Genomic DNA, 22,522 nt, shown 5'->3' with positions numbered 1-22,522 from the left:
TTTATATGCTAAGCAGCAAGGAAATTATGATGCCGCATTAGTGAGTAATCTTACTAAAATAATCGAGGAACTTACCAGGGATAATAACAAATAAAAGGAAAAGTAGACACTATGACTGCAACAAATAGGTTAGAAATTATTTTGGCACAAAATGAAAAAGCGTCCAATCTTTGAGAAGCCTGGAAAGAGAAAGTATAGAGGATGTAGAAAATTGTTTGCCATGTATTAGCCAAAGCTGAAGAGGCAAACATCTCTAATCCGAAGCAAAATCCGAATGCAAGACAGGAGTCATCTGCCACTATCACAAATCCCCAGGAGTGCATCGGAGAAACAACACATATCACTGTCACCGCTCATAACACTAGCAAAAAGCCTGAAAATCCATCAGGTGGTAATCTTCCAATGAGAAATAACATTGAAAATCCAAACATTGCTACAATGGAGTCCAGCTCAAGTGTAAACAGTGAGTGCGTCAATGAAACAAAATCCATCATTGAAAACAAACCTAATACAAATGCAAACAAGCTGATGGCTGGAAACTCTTCAGAAGGCATCAGTATTATCTGACAGGAAGTGGAAAAACAAATGAGGAGGCAGAAGAAATTAGAGATCAGTGAAATGAAAAAATGAACTTGAAAAAACCACTGCAGACACAAGAAAAGAAAATGTACAAGACTGTGCTACAAAATCGAAAAACTGGTGAACAGTGTACTTTGAAGTCAGTCTACTATGCAAATGTTTGTAAATGTGGTTACTAAAAACAGAAGTAAAGTCATAATAGGCATTCGTAACAAAAAAGGAAAGCTGTATGTTGACAAGCAAGCCTGGTTTCACCTAATCAGGCTAATAGATGACATTACAGCTTCAACTGTATTTAACTTCTCACAAAACACTTTCCCAAATCGTGACAGTTTTATAGTTGGTAAACTGGAAATTAAGGGAATAAATAACAGGTTCAAAATTTGTGTTGAATAAATAAATGGAAATGTCGTGTGGCTAGGGCCTCCCGTCGGGTAGACCGTTCGCCTGGTGCAGGTCTTTCGATTTGACCTGAAAAGTAAAATAATGGACAATAGTATAAGGTCCAAAAACATTGTGATTAGACATTTTTTATTCCAGAAGATGCCCAATGCAATAAACTCTCAAGACCAAGAACTTACCAGTGAAAAAGGAAATGACGCCATTGGTGTGGGAGTGGGGGGAGAGATGTACTAACTTACTTACAGCCAGTGCAAATGTGCAGTGCCTTGGGGAAAAACTTCATACATTATCACTCTTTGTTGAGGATATGAGACCCAATGTATTGTAAACACTGGCTAGCCCAACCAGAAAAAAAATACTACAGATGTACTGAATGTTTGGAAATGGTGTAGAGGAACTACTATCCATGATGGTATGTCTGTATATGTAAATAATCACCTCAATGCCGAGAAAACTGATTTGAGTATTTTCAGTGCAGTTTTGGATCTAGAACTGGCTGCCTTGGGGCTTCCAGATGCTAACTTAATTGCTGTTTCTGTGAACCATTCCCCAGATTACAACCTTGAAAATTTCATCAACCACTTGGAAAGATATCTGTATCACCTAGTGCGCGTAAGGGCACAAATTGTCTTATAATGGTGACTTTGGCATTCATATTGGAGAAGGTAGTGATTATGAGAGAGCCATCATGAACTTAGTAAGCACCTTTGGAGTATTTGTGGCAAATTTTCTACACCAGGAAGAGGCATTTGTCTCGACACAGTTGTCACAAACCTAAGTAGTTGGGACTACAGTGTAAGTGTGGTTGACCCAATACTAGCAGATTGTAGTGCAGTAATCATGAAGTGTACTCACAGAGTTCGTCCATAACAGCTGCCATTCAAATTACATATTTGGAAATAGACTTAGTACAAAGAAAAGTTTAGTTGATTTCAAAACTACAGTGGCTTTTAAAGTTTGGTACCAACTATTTGATGAATTGGCACAAAATGAGGCATTTAGTTGCGTACTCGAGACCATAAAAGTCAAATTGGATGAACATTTTCCACTAATTTGTGAGATATTCAATTGCCAAACTAAAATGCATACAGATAACTGTTGAAATAAAGAGGTGGCATACCCGTACACTAGGTAAAATAAAACATATTGTTCAAATACCAAATAACAATGTCAAAGCAGCTGAAGACATTGTTATTGAGGGTAGACTGTACCACAGGTATTTACAGAACAAAAGGAGGTACAGAAAGGAAGTAGAAAAACTGAAGAAGGAAAGCAATACAAAATATACTGCAGAAGTTTACAATCCCTACAAGCCAGTGTGGAATCCGGTTAATGAGTGCAGGTAAAGGCCCACCTCTTGCTCTAATTCTTGCAGTCAAGATGAATTTAGTGAATATTGGAAAAAGATAAAAAGCACAGTATGTGAAATTCCTGGCTTTGGAAAAGACCCTGCAGTTTGTGTGAAATTTGCGAATAAATGCAGTGTGGTAATGTGGAAGAGTGAGTACCCAAAAGACATAATAAAAATAGTAAAAAACTAAAACTTTCAGTGAGTCCCAATATTTATGGCACATCCTGCACTTAGCTAAAAATGTTAATCCATGAAACTGCACAACCACTAACAGTAGTAATAAATAAATGCCTTCATATTGGGAATTTCCAGACTTCATGAAAGTAAGACACTTAGTATCTCTTAACTAAAAAGGTAATCCACGTGAAGTGTCAAACTACAGACCCATACCTACAATACCAGTACTAGCTAAGGCGATGGAGACAGTAATGAAAGATCAACAATTAAGTTACTTTGAAGGCAATAACCTCTTTCATAATATACAACACTGATTTTGGAAGGGCAGGTCAATGATAACAGCAGTACTTACCTTAATAACAAATTTAAGTCAGGGTTTTGAAGACAGTCTATAGCACTATTACTCTGTGAACTCAGTAAAGCATTCTACTGTATCCCATGCAAGACCCTGCTTGGCAAGCTAAAATCTTATGTTATTTGGGCTCTGTTCTGCAAACTCTTGAGCCGTGCGTGAATAATTGATGACAGATTTCTTAAAAGACATCATAGTTGCTGTTGACTGTATAAAATATTTATTATTACGATTGCAATTTTGGCTTTAGGGCCATTTTCAACTAACACTGCAAAAGTTACCTAAGCACAAAAAAGACAAAAGTGAAGCACAGGGTGTATATACATGATTAAGCAAACATTTCATTAAGATAGTAGCGTAATTATAAAAATTGGTGAGAAATGTACATAACTTACATTCTGTCAGAATATAAGACTATCTGACATGAGTACATGCTGTCATCAAAATGCAGCCTTTTGACTGTGAGAGTTCCACTAGATCCGATGACTACGACACTTATTACATCGTAAAATGCTGTTAAATTGTACTAAACTGTCAGTGCTACTATCGTTCTAGTAATCTATCACACACACAAGCTCAGGTGCACTGACAACATGTGGAGCTAAGTCTGTTGGTGCGAAAATATATTTACTAAAGATACTGCCTGTGAACGTAGCAAAGATAGTGCACACCAAGGATACAACTTATAAGCTTTATATCGTAAAGTGTTTTCATCTGTCAACATCATATAGCTTTCTAAATAGAGCTATGATTGTAAGGGGCCGTAGGATAGGATGAGAATATTTATGTATAACATAATAGAGAATAAGACATGTGTTATCTGTTGAGAAGCTCTCACATTGATTTAAATGCTCATAAATGAGATGAAGACAGAGCTCTGATACATAATGTTTTGTATGCGTATACATTTTACGAATATGAATGGCGTAAAATGCTCACCAGCAATCCAATTCACTGTGCAGCACCACAGATTGGGACAAAACATCACAATGCCTCTGCACAAATACAGGATGCATCCTTCGACCAGGCTCTATTATAGCAAACAATACTAAGTAAATATGTATACTATTCCATCGTAATTGCTTAAAACGTTTTCAGTAAGTGTCCAAAATAACTGTACAGTTTATGAATCACTGTTGAAGTAGATTGATACAATAAATCACATTCTTCGGATACAATGAAATGTCAAGGCTACATTTAATTTATAAAATATACTAAAATAAAATACATTGGAGTATGCTTTTCTTCCCTCGTTATAGTACATAAACTTCTCTTTACAGGAATATACACCAGGATTACTGATAAAATTTGTTACTTATGATTTAAGACAAAGCTGGTCACATACATCACATAAAAATTGGCGATCCTAAAATACATAAAATAAGAGAATAGATACATTGCAAGTGGCGGCGGATCTGACATTACACAGTTACTAATATAATTTTAAAGTATCCACATATCTTTTTTTTTTTAATTTTTTTAAATTTTTTTTTAACCCCGTTTACATACTTGTCTATAGAAAATGTCAGGGTGGTAAACTCCCATCAAATGTCAGTTATGGACTGCTGCTGTGGGGTCATCCTGCAGGCTGCAAGAATGTGCTTTTACTGTGAAAGAAAGCAGTGAGTGTTATTTCATCAAGAAATAATAATGATAATCTGACAGGTGTAAACTAATTTTTTCCAGATTGAGCGCTGACAGTTTTCAGCCAATACATATTCGATTGCCTCATTTGCATAGAGATAGATCATCAGACCTCCAGCAAGAGAATGAAATTCACCAACAACTCACAATAAAGACGGTATAGACAGGCCAAGATATCAATAACATAGACAGGAAACAGCTTCCGAATGGTGGCTAGATCTATTTAATTCCACACCTAAAGACTTTGTCTTTACCACTGGAGCAATTTAGAACTAACACTTTTGTAAATTAGAAGAGCAGCCTGTATGTCGTATTGAAGAATTCTCTGGTGATAGTGCAGTGTTCACCTGAGCTGCTTCTCAGTACTGTAACTACAATAGCAACTTTGCTATTTAAATACACTATGTTCTTGTATCGATTTTATGTAGTTGTGTTGTTATTGTAAAGGATTTTGTTCATGTAGTCCTTAACTCTAATATGTCTCACAGTATATGTATAATCAAACAGTGGAAAATCCAAGATGGAATGTAACAATATTATGAAAAGGAAAGTTGCCAATCACTGTGTAGCGGAGATGCTGAGTCACAGATAGGAACTTTTGGCCAGCAAGGCCTTTGTAAATAATACACACACACACACACACACACACACACACACACACACGCACTTACTTACTTACTTACTTACTTACTTACTTACTTTCTCTCTCACACAAACACAAATCACACGTACATGACTGCAGTCACATGAAGATTTTACATTCTATCACACCACCCCAGTATGAAAAATGTTGCATATTCTTTATGGGTCTTCTATTCAGCTGTAACTTGTGCTGTCTTCTTTCTCTGCTTACTTTTATGGCTACAATCTTTGATTTAGTGACTGAGGCCAAACTCCTCATTGTTCAGTGTATTTAGTTTTTCTTGGATTTAATTTATCTCCATCTAGATCATAACTTTATCAGTAAACACCATTGCTTACAGTTCTGGTACGTGCAGCGCTTTTACCCTTTTCATGAATATCATCGATCTCATTGATGAAGAGCAGTGGAGACAAGGCACTCCACTGCTCTACTCCACGTTCAGTCCCAGACAATTCACTCTGTACATTTCCTACCCAAACACCGCTGTAAATTTCTTCTCTCCTGTCTTTCCCATATTTTGGATCATGGTACATTGTCATAGGACTTTTCTATGTCTAGAAAAATTAGTGTGATGTTCTCAACTTTTCCCGGATGTTTTGAGAGTAGTGTTCCTGTTGCAAAGATCAGGTCAGTTGTACTCCTTTTTTTCCAGGAGAGGTTCAACTATCCTCTGAAGTCTCCTTTCTGTAATCTTTTGGAAAATTTTTAATCTGTACAAAATCTCTGTAATTTTGAAGTAGTTTCCTGTTAACATTTTTTGAATAATTACACATTTGCTTCAGTTGTCAGGTATCTCATTCTCACTCCATATCATGTTTAAAACACAGTACAACCAATGGATTCCATATATTCCTGCAGCTTTGATCATATCTTCATTTAGTACATCCACGTCACTAGATTTTTCTGAGCTCTTGTCATGCAGAGCTTCCTGCCAACCAACTCAGGGATGGTTATTCTTTGTTGCTTCTTTTCTTCTGTAATACCCAGTCTGCATTTCATTGTCATTCATGTTTTCGCATGTCACCATTCAAGAATTGGTTGAAGTAATTGACCATTACTGAGTGAGTATCTGTTTTGTTTCCTACTAGACTCACATCTTTACCTTTAGTTGCTTTTATGATGCCTTGGTATTTCTTAGTTTGTTCGGAAATTTTTTATTGCCATTGCAGTTTTTTGTGAGTTTGTCCAATTCCTCTCAACATATATTTGCTTCTCAGCTATTACTTTTACAATTAATTTTCATGGTTTGTATTCTTGAGTTGGTGTTTCTGAGCAGTCTTCACTCTCATTCTTCTCTTTGTCTAATAATTTCTTTCTTTGGTTTCTCAGCTGTATTCATCTTTTATCTGCTTATTTCACCATGGTGTTTTGCTGTCTCACTCTGGTGCTTGTCTTCCCAAAGATCTTTGTTACTTCTCCATTATGGAATTGCATAACTCTGAATTTTTCTTCACCACTTCTTGCTGCACTGGTAGGTAATTTAAATCTTATTATTTGTCCATAGGCATTCCCCTTACTTATGCCTAATCTACATACAAAAGACTATGGCCCTCATGGCTCCAGAAATGGGGTGCAGATTCATTATGTTAAAAATACATAACCAGTCATGTTATCTGAGGGATAAAAAGGCGACTGTCATTCATTAGTGGAAAGTGATATTTTATCAAATATCCATTGGCTTGATCGCAGGGCAAAGCAGAGGATGTTGGATGTAGTGCCTTATGTGGAGATTTTGCACTAGCTGAAGAGTTCTTACCATGAAAATGTATATTGAATACTGATAAATGTAATGGTACATTGAAAACTAATGTTAGACCGGAGATAGACCTCATTGGTAATGATCACCTTTTCCTCCAGGTGCATCAGTATTCTTGTGTAGATGAGATGTTACCAATTCAAACAATGGAGTTTCATACTATGTGGAACAAACTCTCGTAAACACTCCTCAGTCAAGGATTTAGATGAAAGGATAAAGCCAGTGATATTCTCCTATAAAAGTTTCAGAATTACAATCAGAAAATTTGTAAAGAATCAACAAACAAATCTGCTTGATTACAATTTTTCTGTGTTGTATCATGTTCACAGTGTCACTATTCAAGGAGTTACCTGCAAAAACATGTTTCAATTTCAGCATACCAGTGGTGTAAATCTGGTTCCATAGCAATTGAAGCTTATAGCTGCACAATAAATAAGTTGTTTGAACTATATGTTAACCACAAGTGTTGTAATATCATCTCTGTGAATACTTCATATATAACAACCATTGTAACATCTAACTTTTTAAATTCTTTGATTAAATTATTTTAAGAGGAATGAAAATACTGTGTGTGCCTAGATAATAGGCTACAGCTTGTAAAATATTTTTCAGGTTAAAAGACATTGAACGTGCTACTAATGCAAAGTATGAATTGGAACAGAAACAGCGAGATGAGGCTAAGGAACGCAAAGAGAAAGACCTTACATGGGAGACTAAGGTGAGTTACTGTAGGGAAATGGACAGTGAAAACTCTGTGTGAACCATATTAGTGAAGGTACTGGTGTGCTGTGTGCATGCAAAATTCTTAGCATCCATAAAATTGATGTATTCCCTTTTAAGTTCCTGTATTGAATATGGAAAAAATGTAGTCTACCTACTTTCATAACTTTAAATGTACTATGTTTTTTGAAAGCATAAATTTCATTGAGTAAATTGAGAGCAGAAAAGCAACTAAGAGCTATGAACAATAGTGCAACTTGCCATAACACCACAATAACTTTACCCAAATGGACTCCAACCCAGATGTTGTAGGCGAAAAACAACAGAATATTATTGTTAAGAAATTGAAATTCATTGTATTATGTGGATTTCAATTTGTTTGTTTTTTTTACATTTCAAAACAACATAGTATCCTTTTCAAAGTAAGTAGGTAATGTTGGTTTTGATGAGAAACAGTTAAATGTTCCAAAGTTTATACTAATGAGAGATCATTTGCAGTTTCTCTTCTGATGAGGATGTTATAACATGCTCTACCAGAGGAAAAAAAATAAACTATGAAGAAAATGTATGTAGGGACAACATTTAATACGTGCTTCAAAAATTATGAGGGAGTGTGTCATTGCTGGTAAACTAGAACCATTGCTGTGCCATCTGTCAAGTTCTGCAATTTCTCGTAGTGTATAAAAGTGATAAAGAATTTATGGTGATGGTGGGTCAGTATGAGAATACAACACATTGTGTGAACACAGCCTAGCTTTGAACTCTTTGTTATTTCAAATGTAATATGAGTTCTAGGTACTGCGCTCCCCATCGTTTGCGTGTGCTTCTCGTTTTCCATTGCAGACAATGCAAACACTTCACCATAAGACACATGGGTATGCACCAAACATTATATGCATAGCGAGCAACGTATCGGAATAGACTCTGTCCCCAGTCACATCTCCGAGCGGTTCTAGGCGCTTCAGTTTGGAACCGTGTGACCACTACGGTCGCAGGTTCGAATCCTGCCTCGGGCATGGATGTGTGTGATGCCCTTAGGTCAGTTAGGTTTAAGTAGTTCTAAGTTCTAGGCAACTGATGACCTCAGGAGTTAAGTCACATAGTGCTCAGAGCCATTTGAACCATTTTGAACCCAGTAATATGTATGTGGTTGGTGGGTTTTTGTGGGCAAAATATGCGCCAGAAGCTTTACCTCACAATTGACACACTTTCCTTGACTCTGAGTAATGTGTAGGGTTAATCAACCAACAGAGAACTTAATGGCTTGCTGCACAGTGCTACTAGATAGGTGTACAAGCAGCCAGAAGACTTAAGTACCAGTAAGTCAACCTCTATAATCAGTGAGAACCAGTGAGCCTTACCTTCTCAAATTGTTAATCGGCCACCAATGGCACTTCCTCTTTGACAGTCATTCTGGGAATCCCTTCTCGGGTACCACCATATTAACGTTAACAAGGACAGCAGAAACGATCCCTCCCCCCCTCCCCAAAGACCTACCAAATGCTGGAGTCTGCATGCCCAGGCGAGTATGTTCACAAGTTCTCACATACTTTTGACAAGTCACCTACCCATGTGCATATGACCTATAAACTTGTGAAATAACATCATTGTTTAACCCTTTCACGTGAACTTAGTTACATTCATTCACTATCTGATATAGTTATAGTTGAACATCATACTCTTTTTCTTTGCATAAATACAAATTCGTGTAGATATGATCCTCCTAAAATGCTGGGAGTGAAATATTGTATGTAGTGTTCTCATTGTGTATTCACAGGAGTCTCGTGTGATGTACCAGTTTTGTTTTCCTGCTTAGTGAGAGATAATCTGTAACTGTCCCTTTGTTTTTGCACATTAATAATGTTGTTGTTTTTTTTTAGCCAGTACATAGTAGCTTGACCATTGTACACGGGTCTTCCCCTAAGTTTTATATAACTCTCCCCGAGACTTTGAGCAGCTTGCCTGTGAATTAATTCACTATATATCCCTTGTGGTAGACATACCTTAATCAATAAATACCGTTTGCATGTCAGTGAATTAAGTTTGTTTTTCCCCCTTCCATAGTGCATACTCTCAGCAATCTGCTTGTAGGATATTTTTAAGCTATGCTAGTGATTAGAAAACCTGTTCCTACAAGTTCGTCACAGGTTTTAGAAAACCAGTTCTACAAGTTCGTCGCAGGTTTCATTTCATTCAGAAACTATGCTTGTCTGAGTCAGTCATTATGGTGTTCATTGTTTTTATTTGTTAGAAAACTGATTTATCATTCAGAGATCATAGATGCTATGATGTTCGCAGTATATAATGAGCGAATAAGCCAATATGTGCTGTATTTTCTGGAAGTGCTGTTCTCCACAATTGTATTCCTCAGTTGAAAAAGTTTGTGGTGAATTTATGATTGGAAGTTTATTGCATTTCTTGAATCAGGTACATGTAGATTACCTTCCAAATGAAAATTAGAGCTCCAGTTGGCTTACATTTTTAATTTTTAAGATTGAATGGAGCTGGAATATTGTTTCGGCAATTGCTCATTATGCAGCAGCAGCTTCTATTTGCATGCCTTCATAATAATTACCTACCTGGGTGGCCTGTAGGGATATCAGTCACTTATTTACTGCATTGAGGCGGATATGTTAATCTGCTTTGCTATTAACGCTTACTGTTATAGGTTATATCTTCGTTAAACAGTGACAAGCTGACTGATATATGATGATATTCTTCCTTAAGATTCTGTTTTGCACATTATAAATACTTAGTATACCCTCAAAATTGTAGTAGTACTTTACCTCCATAAGGTAGCAATAATGCTAGTAAACTCTTCAGTTATTAAAAAAAAAAAAAAAAAGAAACACCTTGCAATAAATATTGATCATCATGTAACAAAAGTGTTCAGTCATACTTATCCTAAGTGATAACTAATTTTTTGAATCCATGTAGCAACCCACATTATGTTTCACATGCCAAAGGGTGGTGTGTTGTGCTGGTAACATGTGATACATGCTCTTGGTTCTTGTATGTGCTACTTGTCATTATGTGTCACATATCTTACTTTCTATGTAATAATCCCTTTATTTGGCTACAGCAGTATGAAGTGTTATACTGATTGACATTCACATTAAGTGGACTGTAACAACTTGACATCAGCTCACACCCATCCATATAATTTAGTTGCAAGATCTCATCTTACAGACCATGTTGCATAAAATTACAGACATTGATTGTCCTAGAGTTAGTCATATCTGGAATGGGTGGTATGATGGCTAGCGGGAGGTAGACGGGAGGTATACACTGCCATTGGAACTATCTTTTTTGCTGCATTGTATATATTGAGATTCACTGCTGTTGGTATACTTTACAGTCAATGCTGATTGCTGTAATAACCATCACTATTAAAATATTTTGAAATGTGCATGGAGTTCTAAGAGCCGTTTTCGCACTACAAAGTAGCAGATATGATTTAAGACCCTGATTGGGTTTTTTGCAGTGCAGCATGTTACTGATCTTAACAGGCGGTGTACTTAGCCTGGAGATTGTGAAAAATAACTTCTTCATGCAGTATTTTACCCCATTAGAGTAGGCACGAGAAACCATAATTCAAAATGTCCCTACTATGATCATCATCCACTAAGGTAGTAAATATAGCAGTCAGATGTTGAGGTGCTTCTGAGAATAACAGTTTTTAAAATGTTCCACCTTTTTGCAATACATACATGTCTCATTATTTAAAATGGTATTTCTAACACTATGATTGTGTGTTTTAGAATTCTGGAAACAGCTTTGTATGTCAAGAGTTGACTTTTAGAAGCATCTCTCTCAGTTCTCTTACTTTGTCATAAAATTGGCTGTGTATAGCATTGCAGTTAAAAAACTTGTCAAAAACTGTTCCAAATTAATGTTTCTTTGCCGGCCGGAGTGGCCGTGCGGTTCTAGGCGCTACAGTCTGGAGCCGAGCGACTGCTACGGTCGCAGGTTCGAACCCTGCCTTGGGCATGGGTGTGTGGTGTCCTTAGGTTAGTTATGTTTAATTAGTTCTAAGTTCTAGGCGACTGATGACCTCAGGAGTTAAGTTGCATAGTGCTCAGAGCCATTTGAACCATTTTTATGTTTCTTTTCAGTGTGTATGAACACAGTGCTAACTAAGAATCTATGAAAAATTCACAAAGCTACTCTTTTATGTTGCCGCTGATGTATGTGGCTTAGTCCATAGCTGTCAAGCTGTAAACAAACAGACAGAGGAGATAATAAGAAAATTGTGTAAGCATGTAGGCTTTTGCAGCTTGTGTCAACTTCATTTAAATAGTTTTGGATGTACTGTCACATCATAATGTAATATACTAAAATGGTGATTTTTTTTCAGAAGTCTAGCCCAGGACCTAGAGCGAAACCCTTTATTTTATGTATTTGTGTGGTCCAGACTTAAAAAAATGCAAAATTCAGAAAAATGTTGAAATCCCCAAAATACAAGCAAAAACATATGTATTGGAATATATGAAAAAATCATAGTACTCTCCAATACAATGTATAAAATCTTTGTAAGTGAAGGAAATGAAATGTACAATACACTGTTTACACAATAATTTGTGGTAATGAATTTCATGAGATCTTAAAAAATCACAGATGTGTAACAGCAAGCAAAAATTCATAAAAAAATTGAAACTGGTACCTATGTGTAAGTTAATCAAGCTAGTTTCCGACATGCTGGAGCCACAAATTATTCATCAAAACACACATTTTTGAGAGATTTTTCCTTTGTTCCCACCCAGAAAAAAATAAAAACTTGGAACATGAGTTCCCTTCCCCAATCGACATTAAAAGCTTATTAGAAGTCAGCTCAGTAAATTTCTGTACACTGTGTAAAATGTACATTTAAAAGAGAACTCAGGTGCTACACGCTTCACGCTTTCTATCACAATTCCCAATCTTAATGATCTACAGGTTGTGGTGCACAGTATTTACATGAGTAGTGTATGTAGGTGTTGCAATTGTTATCATGTCATATTTGAACACGAAAGGCTTTAAAATGTGCTATCGCAAAACCCTTGTTTTATTTCCATGTGACATCTCTGCCATAGAACATGGTTTGCATGAAAAGTAAAATTTTGAGGACTTTCACACTTGCCAGCACTCCTGTCATTGAAGGGCTACTCTCCCCTCTTCATATATCCAGCGGGCAAGCTCATTTTATGTTTGGTATTGTGGCGTGGTAGTTGTTCTGGCTGATATGTGACATAACAAGTTGCCAACCAATAAGAGATCAGTGGACGGTAATGGCCAATTTTTTCCTTGATCCTGACTGAACATATGCTTTGAGATTCAATGTTTGAATTCAAAAGGTTGACAATCAACATTGTTGCTAAATACAGTACATTGGAAATACATGCAAGAGGATGAGACTGAGTTTCAAGAGGCACAAGAAAAGTTGGCAGCTGTGAGCCCCTTCGTCACATATTGGCTTGGTGCAAAACACTTTGTGTCGACTGTCCTGTTCTCCATTGCTGCCACAACGTAGCAGCAGTTGTTTCATAATTGTGTGGCGAAGCTAAACATCATAAATTGTGTTGGCAATATCAATCGTGTATTATGTCAACATTTCCTCTCTCAAGTCTCGTCTCTCTCTCTGTAATGGCCTAAATATTCCCTTAACTCTGCCACCACCCGTGGTGTGAACTGTGTGTTTTTTTGTGCCACTTGTAACTTGTTCCGCCACATCAAATGTCAACGGGAAGAAATGGGATAAAGTCAGGCGAGACGTCGAGTAAGAATGCAGAATCGAGGTAAACCTTATTAGGAAGAAACATAAAATCGGGGAGTTTTTAGCATTGATCTTAAGGGTTTTTCACAGGGGTTATAAAATTATGATGCAGAATCGCGAAAAATGTAAGATAATACATCTCTACTGGTGTCAACTGATCCTCATCGTCATTATTTTAAATTTTTATTGGGCCTAAAATCATCAATGTATGTAAAGGAAAAGTCACTTCAGAAAGCTAAAAATTATGACAGAGTTGCTAATCAGTACTTCAGGAGGTGAAATTTGTAGTACTGCTGATAGACGCACATAAAAGAACAGTTCATTATACTTCCATGTGTGTCTGCCAACAGTGCTAAGAATTTTGCCTCCAGAAGTAAGTACTGGTACACAATTCTGTGTAAAATGTCACTGGTCTTGTGAGAAACCTATGAAGTTTTAGGAAGCTGTAGTGCTTACAGCTTAACTCACATGTAAAATTGAACAGGAGACTGAAATCTTAAAGCAGCCTAACAAAAAAAGGGGGGGGGGCTGCAGATACTTGGCATCTTGACTTCCAGTGATCCTGGTACATTAGGCTGTGAGTGATCACTGAGCAACCAGACATTCTGATACCATTGTGAATAAACAACACACTTGGACCTTGCTTCTCAATTCCATGACTGTAAACAGTAAAACATTTCCCCTGCTACACACCACCCCCTCCTGAAAAAAGCTTGTCTTCAGTTCATAGTGATCCACAAATTATCAGCAAGATTTGAAGCTAGTAATAGTCTCGTATACATGTCTCCCTCTGTTACAAGACAGGCCAGTGATAATTTAGGGAGAATCAAAATTGGGAATACTGATTTTGCTGGTTTTACGATACCTTAATTTCTGTATTTCATAGTCTACACTCTATGGATATTATGACATGGTAGTGCGTCCAGAGCAGTTTAAGTGAGAAAATTGTTAGTGAACTTTTGTTGGCATTTGCATAATGGTTTATTTTCATAATAAATATTACCATTGCCCTAATCCGATTCACAGACAGTGCTGGAATTTCATTCATTCATTCTGAGGTTATGTAGTGTAAATCCATATATGAAGTAGCATTAGGAATGTGGTCTATCCATACATCATCTTATCAGTGAATTGCATTTGTATCATCATGACATGCTCATTGCATTAACCATTGTATGACTCAGGTTCCATACATTTGTCATGGAGGAGTATGTTTTAGAATATGAAATGAGCCCAGAATATAGATTATACTCAGCAATATCCTGGAATTTAATATTAATTTTTAAATCTACATGTCACTGTAAAAGCTATTGTTTATTGGAGGGAATCTATTATCATTATTATTCTCTTTTCTTATTCAATTCAATGGTTAGATGTGTGGAGATGATCAACTTCAACAGTGCATGCACAAAGAATGACCTTGTTCTCATCCACTAGTTTCAGATAACTCTTATTTTACCAAGAAAAAAGGCTGTGCACAGAAAAAAATATTAAGAATTTTCAGGGTATAGGAAGGGTGAGTTTCACACACATGTAAACAATTAAGAAAACTTACACCTTGCACTAAATAAATATGTCTGATGAAATTTTTCATCATCCTAACGCAGTTCAAGAATGGCAATTGTAAAAACAGTGCTAAAAGGAACCTTGCTTTTCATTATTACGTAGTATATATATTTTTCATTCTAATTTTTCACATTTGTTATATTACACTAGCGAGGCTGACAGATGAGCTTGCCTGTCCCGCTTTCCACTTCCTACATGACTCTTAGGACTGATTGTATAAATCATTTGACTTTAGATTCACACAGAAAATGGCCTCAGATCAAGCTGAACTCAGAAATCTCCATTGTATAAATGTTAATCTCAGATTAGATCACCATGAAATAGGATAAACTTTGACTGGGGAAATTCACAGATCAAAATCAGATTCAGATGTAGTTGCCAGTTTACAGTGTAGTGACATTACAAAAAATAAAAATAATGAAAAATAATTCTGTTTGGTGCAGATACAAATTGAAGTAATGAAGTTATTGTTGACATTTAAGTATGTGATTATGCTACTTCCACACTGATGAAACTCAAAATATTATTTTTGATCTGTAAGGGTAGGTTAAGGAAATTATCAGCTATGTATTAATGAATGCAGGTAATAATTTATCTCATAACAATCCTTGGAAACCTCTCATAATTCATGTTATTATTTTAAAGGCATTTTATAGATACTTAGGATCAGAGTAAGAAATGGAAATTCGAAATATTTGCCGTGAACAGTTAAGACGTTGATGTTGACAGCAGCCAACAATAATGAAATATTTATCAGAAGTGCTTATAAGATCGTTCATGTAGTTCATTCTGGCATATAATGAAGAGCATCTCTACTTTATTGATCATAAAGGTACTCGTAACAACACTATGTTTTGAAACCATACCATAATTTCCGTTTTCAAACTTCGTGGGCCTCTGTGGTGTGCAAGAACCTTACGCAGTTTGAGTTACATTGTTCCCATTCATTTACTTTATAAGTGTAGGTATCAGAGTATTCCAATGTGTGTACAGAGCATGACAAAGGGTGAACCCATTCTCAGAATTAAATGATAAATCATTTAAGCTGAGGTTTCACTTGGGGGGGGGGGGACTGTATTTGAGAGAGTATCTGCTGAAACCAACCAAAAGAAACCAGCCATCGACTCCCGTGTGTGCTCCTTTTAAAATCGTGGATTTTCCTTTGATTAATTTTACTTTTGACATTAATATCTTATGCTACAGGAAAGCTTTCAGATGGTGGTTGACTATTTGGTTAAAACAGATGTAGCAACAGCTTGCAGAGCTGTCAATCAGATATTGGCCATCATTGCCTCACTGAAAAAAGATCCATCAAAATGTCTATGAAAGAAAATGACATCAGGAAAACCCACTGTACATTTCTCTTGTCATTTTAGGGAGTATTGACTGTACCTGTAATGCCCCCCCCCCCCCTCCCCCCATCAAATCTCTGGGTGGTGAAAGTGAATAGATACTTATATCTAAAAAGAAAGATGATGAGACTTACCAAACAAAAGCGCTGGCAGGTCGATAGACACACAAACAAACACAAACATACACACAAAATTCAAGCTTTCGCAACCAACGGTTGCCTCATCAGGAAAGAGGGAAGGAGAGGGAAAGACGAAAGGATTTGCGTTTTAAGGGAGAGGGTAAGGAGTCATTCCAATCCCGGGAGCGGAAAGACTTACCTTAGGGGAAAACAAGGACAGGTATACACTCGCACACACACACATATCCATCCGCATATACACAGACACAAGCAGACATTTGTAAAGGCAAAGAGTTTGGGCGTCTTTGCCTTTACAAATGTCTGCTTGTGTCTGTGTATATGCGGATGGATATGTGTGTGTGTGTGTGTGTGTGTGTGTGTGTGTGAGTGTATACCTGTCCTTTTTTTCCCCTAAGGTAAGTCTTTCCGCTCCCGGGATTGGAATGACTCCTTACCCTCTCCCTTAAAACCCAAATCCTTTCGTCTTTCCCTCTCCTTCCCTCTTTCCTGATGAGGCAACCATTGGTTGCGAAAGCTTGAATTTTGTGTGTATGTTTGTGTTTGTTTGTGCGTCTATCGACCTGCCAGCGCTTTTGTTTGGTAAGTCTCATCATCTTTCTTTTTAGATATATTTTTCCCACGTGGAATGTTTCCCTCTATTATATTCATATCATTGAATAGATACTTAAATATGTACAAGCAATTTCAGAAGCTAAGTTCTGTAGGAGTGAATTAAAATGTATACAGAACACTGCATATAACTCTAGCTGAAAATCTGTCTACAAAGAAGTTGTAGTATGAACACAAAATGAAGCCGACAATCACAATGCAATGAGTGTGGTATTCATTAGCAATGTATTTACATAGAAACAGTTACACGTTTTCTGTGTTGGTTGTAATAACTCTGTCAGTTTTTTGTATTCTCTAGTGTGTTTATATTGGTTCATCTGCCGATGGCCGATTTTGTTGGTGTTGTCAACCATGTTTCTTGCTAATTTGGATTAATACTGAAACTCATTTCAATGGATTCGAGATTAGTGTTATATACAGCAGAGCGGAGTCGTGAATGGGCTTCTATTTCTGACCTCCAGTCAACAATACTTATGGACTTGGCCCTTGTTATTATACATATATGTCAGTGGTTCAAATGACTCGCCAGGTTAGCCGAGAGTGCTAATGTGCTGCTTCCTGGACTCAGGTAGGCGCACCGGCCTCAGATTGGATCCGCCCAGTGGATTAACGATGGCCAGCCTGGATGTGGTTTTCAGGCGGTTTTCCACATCCCACTAGGTTATACCGGGCTGGTCCCCACATCCCGCCTCAGTTACACGGCTCGCAGACATCTGAACACATTCGCACAATTCCATGGATTACACTAGTCGCAGACAGTTGTCCCAGGTGGTACGGGGTGGTGACAGGAAGGGCATCCGGCCACCCCTTAAATTAACCTTGCCAGATTCGTTTAACCACGCCGACCCTTCATAACCGTGAGCAAAAGGCGCAAGCACATGAAGAAGAAGAAGAAGATTGAAATGAAATCTTGTCACAGAGCACCACATATTCACTAGGTATTGATTACTCTTCGTAAACATACATTTAGAGGTATTTGCGTATGCTTCCTAGACAGCAGTACACAAAAATATTATTACAGATTCAGTGTGACATTAAATGGCTAGATGAACTATTTTTGATATATCTAGTGTTGTAGTACAGTAATCAAGTTAAACAGTGGAAAGTCAGTTTGGAATGTCAACAACAATATTAGGGAAAGATAATTGGTGCTTGGTGTAAAGATCACATATTAAGTTTGCAGAGAGGCACAATGAAAATACACTTACACATTACCGTCCACAGAAAGCCTTTGTTAGAAAATGAAACATATGCACATACATTCACACAAGCAAGCACCCCTCATGCACCCATGACCGTTATCTCTGGCAGCTCACACAGTATTGTGTGTGCATGAAATGTGCTTGCTTGTATGAATGAATTGTGTGTATGTATTTCCTTTTCTGATGAAGGCTCTGGCCAAAAGCTAATTTGTAAGTGTCTTTTTCACTGTAACCATATGCAACTTAATGTGTAATCTTTACTGTAAGTAACAGTCTATCTTTTCTTTATATTGTTAGTAATTATGTTAAATTTTGTTTAACATTAGTGCCTTCACCTTGAAAGATGATAAAATTTAAAAATACACTGTCTTCTCAGTAATAATATATGTATAAATTTCATAATGCCTGTACGTGCTTTGTAATAGCGTGCACCCTGCTTTTAACCACATGATGTTTAGTGTTATTCCAAGCTTCAAGAAGGATGTAGAAGGACATCTGTATAAAATATATTTTTTATACTGAGTGATGCATTGCATATTTAAATATGTCTTTGCACTTGAAACCGATGCATACATGCAGTAGACAAAACATTAATCTACTTTCATTGTAAATTGTTGTTCTTTCATTTTGCAGCTGTTCCAGGAGGTGGGAGAGAACTGGGTATACAAGAATCCACTGGTTAAGAGGTTGCAGGCGACCAGTTATACCAGTACGTGAACGAGAAGAATGTTTCCAGCTCTCAGCTGTATCATGTTACTCTGGAAACTTTCCTTAACCATCCTCCTCTCACAATATCCTCTTTTAATGTGCCTTGCCTGCACTATTCCCAAGGACGTGATTTGACATTTCAACCAAAGTGGTGAATGTGTGATTTGGCCATAAGCCAGTTACATATATATTTTAACAGTATTTGGCACCAAGCTGCCACTCTGCCTTCCAGCTGAAACATGCGGTAGAACTGATACTTCAAAGGGCAGATATATCTCTTTTTTTATGTATGAAGGTGTACATATTATTAGCAACAAATACTCTTTAGACGCAGACAATTTAATTTTTTCCTTTCTCTATATATATCTCTCTCTTTCTCTTTTTGTTTAATGAGAAGTGGGACCTATGTTCGAGGCAAAACATACTTCTTAAAACTCAAGTTCAACCGCCTATTTGGAGAAGGTAGCAGTTCCTACCAACCTTATTTACTGTAGTCTTCCAATTATTCCAATTTAGTATTTTATTCCTTCAGAGCTGGAATAAGTAAAGATTTAAAGTGTGTGATTACAGTCATTGTATTGCCTACACTGTACAGCACATGGAATAAGTTTACGGGTCTCTTAATCACCAATCTGTGCAAGGAACATATAGGAAAGCTCTATTTCCCCCCTGTTACCTGTGGTGGATTCATGTCAGCCAACCACCATCACAGCTGCACTGATGGCTGAATAACGATACTTTGTGATGATTAAAACCTTTTGCTACTGATGGTTCTTCAGTGTTTTTATGCAAAAAATAAACTAAAATGTATTCCTGTTCTTAATGGAAGAAACAGCTTCTCATTATGTACTTTGATATGATAGTAGAAATAAAATTACAGTACTTCTCACCTTTATGCTGCAAGGAATATAGTCTATATTGCTGCGTAGACATTTCTGGTTGTGCAAAATGAGATTATGCATTTAAGCCCAAAGCATTTATTTTGTAGTCGAATTACAAAAAAATGGTCTGGATTTATCACATTACTGCACTACTCCTTTTGGAGAAACCAATTGGCTGTCATATGACAGGCTATAGTTCAAAGTTTGTCAGTTTTGAGAACTGTATTCACACTTTACGTTCAGAAAATTCTGATGCATAGATAAAGCTCCAGTGTATATTTATTTACAGTGAAATTTTATAATAATTAGTGGCACGTGTTGTACAGAAAAAGATCACAGTTCTTGCTCTATTTTGTTAAAAATGTATCTATTGTTGATCAATTTTTCTTATACATGTACTTGTAAACAAAGAAAAGTTGTTAAATAAAGAAAAAACAACAACCTAATTCAAAGGAATTAAAATTCGATGTTTTCTATGTGTTTCATTGGGGCAGGAGGGAAGACACACTTCTCTTGATTTTAAAGTAGCTTTGTTTCACTTTTTGCCTACTATTCAGGATGATTGCACAATAAACAAAATCTTTTTGTTGGAATTCATTATTGCTGTGGTCACAGATGCAGAAGAAGTCCTTTCTGAAACATTTTTTCATCTTCTCCATATAGAAGTTTGTGTATGTAGTGGTAATCAGCCACTTAGTTTCAAGCTTTACTTTAATAACTCCTCATGTTGAGAGCACCAAGGCCACCCGGGTTATACGGTCTACCCAGAGTCCATAAGGATGGGGTCCCGTTGAGACCTATTGTTAGTGCTATTGGGTCGCCTACATATCAGTTGGCAAAATACTTAACCAAATTATTAGCACCTGTAGTCGGCCACTGTAGCCATCATATTAATAACTCAGAAATGTTTGTTGACGTTATAAAGCAGATTAGGATAGGTCCGAATGACATCATGATCAGCCTAGATGTGGTCTTTTTGTTTACAAAGGTACCGGTGGAAGATACATCGAAACTGTTGGCTGTTCATTTCTCTCCTGAAATACTGAAGTTATTTCGACACACTTTGACGCCCACCTATTTTTTGTATGGTTGAAAATATTATGAAATGACTGATGGAACAGCCATGGGTTCGCCAGAGTCACCAGCCATAGCTAACTTTTTCATGAAGGATTTCGAAGAACGAGCATTGAACAGTGCTCCCTTACGTCCATCCTGCTTCTTCAGGTATGATGATGATACATTTTTAATCTGGCCACATGGCAATGAGGCCCTGCAGCAGTTTGTTGATCATTTGAATGGTAGACACCAGAACATAAGATTTACAGTGGAGGTGGAGAAAGATGGGAAGTTGCCCTTCGTAGATGTGCTGGTGGAGCGAAAATCAGATGGACGTCTCGGACGTTCTGTGTACAGAAAACAAATGCATACAGATTTATATCTAAATGCATGTAGTTTTCACCACCCAGCTCAGAAGAGAGTTATGCTGAATGCCTTGGTACACAGAACAAGGACTATTTCGGACAAGGATCATCTCGACTCCGAGATTAACCATCTGATGATGGTATTCAGAAAAAATAGATATTCTTATCGTGATATCAGATCTACTCTGGCGAAGAAACCTAGGAAGGACACTGTTCGAACAGATCAAGAGGACCAACACATCGCACGGCTACCATTCTGCGGTGCAATGACCAGCAAGATCAGCAGAGTCCTGAGCTGGCTTGGAATCAGACCAGTCTTCAGGCCACCCAGGAAGATTAAGGAAATATTGCGACCCGTGAAAGATAATCTCAGCCTGAGAGTACCGAGAATTTACAGCATTCCTTGCAAGTGTGGCAAAAATTATGTGGGCCAGTCTATAAGAACTGTTGCCAATTGCTGTGTGGAACATCAGCATCACCTGAAATACAGGTATCTAGAAAAATCAGTGGTGGCTGAGTACAGTTTGTTAAATAAACTTAAGATTCTATTCGATGAAACAAGAATACTTGCTCATGCTTTAAACTATTGGGACTGTGTCATCAGGGAAGCAGTTGGAATTAGACTATGTGAAAATAATTTCAACAGAGACTCCGGATATGCACTCAGCAATGCATGGAAGTGCACAGTTGATAAAGAAAGAGCGCAGAGGGAGACTTCTTACATTCTTCGCAGTTCTCCGTCTGTTGTGATGCATGGCGCTGCAAACAACGCTGGATAAAGTGTGCAAACAAAATCTATGGACATAGAGGCCACCACCTCCATACGCGCCATTTTCACCGTGACTTCATCCAGTCAATGAGAAGCTGTCCACTGCTTATAAAAGCGGAAGCCTCACCAGTCCATGACAGTCAGTTTTACCCCTGATGATGAAGATGGAGGCAATCATCGAAAGCTTGGGATTTTATCCAAATTTGATGCGGCAAGTAAACCAAGAACTTTTTATGCTGGTATTAAGAGACTTTGAACATGGAATGATAGTTGGAGCTAGAGGCATGGGACAATTCGCTTCGGAAATTGATAGGGAACTCGATATTCACTGTGTCGAGAGAGTACTGAGAATACCAAATTTCAGCATTACCTCTCACCACAGACAACGCAGTGGCATACGGCCTGTGGGACATAAGATTAAGTTATCTGTTAGGATAGTGCGGCGAAATTTGGTGTTAATGGGCTATGGCAGCAGACAACTGATGTGAGTGCCTTTGC

At 37.4% G+C, this 22,522-nt stretch overlaps 1 protein-coding gene across 1 annotated transcript in view; it reads left to right on the top strand.

Moving 5' to 3' along the window:
* LOC126190687 (oxysterol-binding protein-related protein 9-like) overlaps window positions 1–20,280 on the top strand; it is a 528,891-nt gene extending 508,611 nt beyond the window's left edge. Inside the window, 2 exon segments of the mRNA XM_049931146.1 lie at window positions 7,517–7,622; window positions 18,879–20,280. Of these exon segments, the coding sequence (XP_049787103.1) occupies window positions 7,517–7,622; window positions 18,879–18,962 (190 nt within the window). The 3' untranslated portion in view covers window positions 18,963–20,280.
* The last annotated feature ends 2,242 nt before the right edge of the window (window positions 20,281–22,522 follow it).

Source organism: Schistocerca cancellata, chromosome 6 (assembly GCF_023864275.1).
Source record: "Schistocerca cancellata isolate TAMUIC-IGC-003103 chromosome 6, iqSchCanc2.1, whole genome shotgun sequence".
Lineage (NCBI taxonomy): Eukaryota > Metazoa > Arthropoda > Insecta > Orthoptera > Acrididae > Schistocerca > Schistocerca cancellata.
The sequence above is the reverse complement of the archived record's forward strand: the minus strand, read 5'-3'. Positions and strand labels throughout refer to the sequence as shown.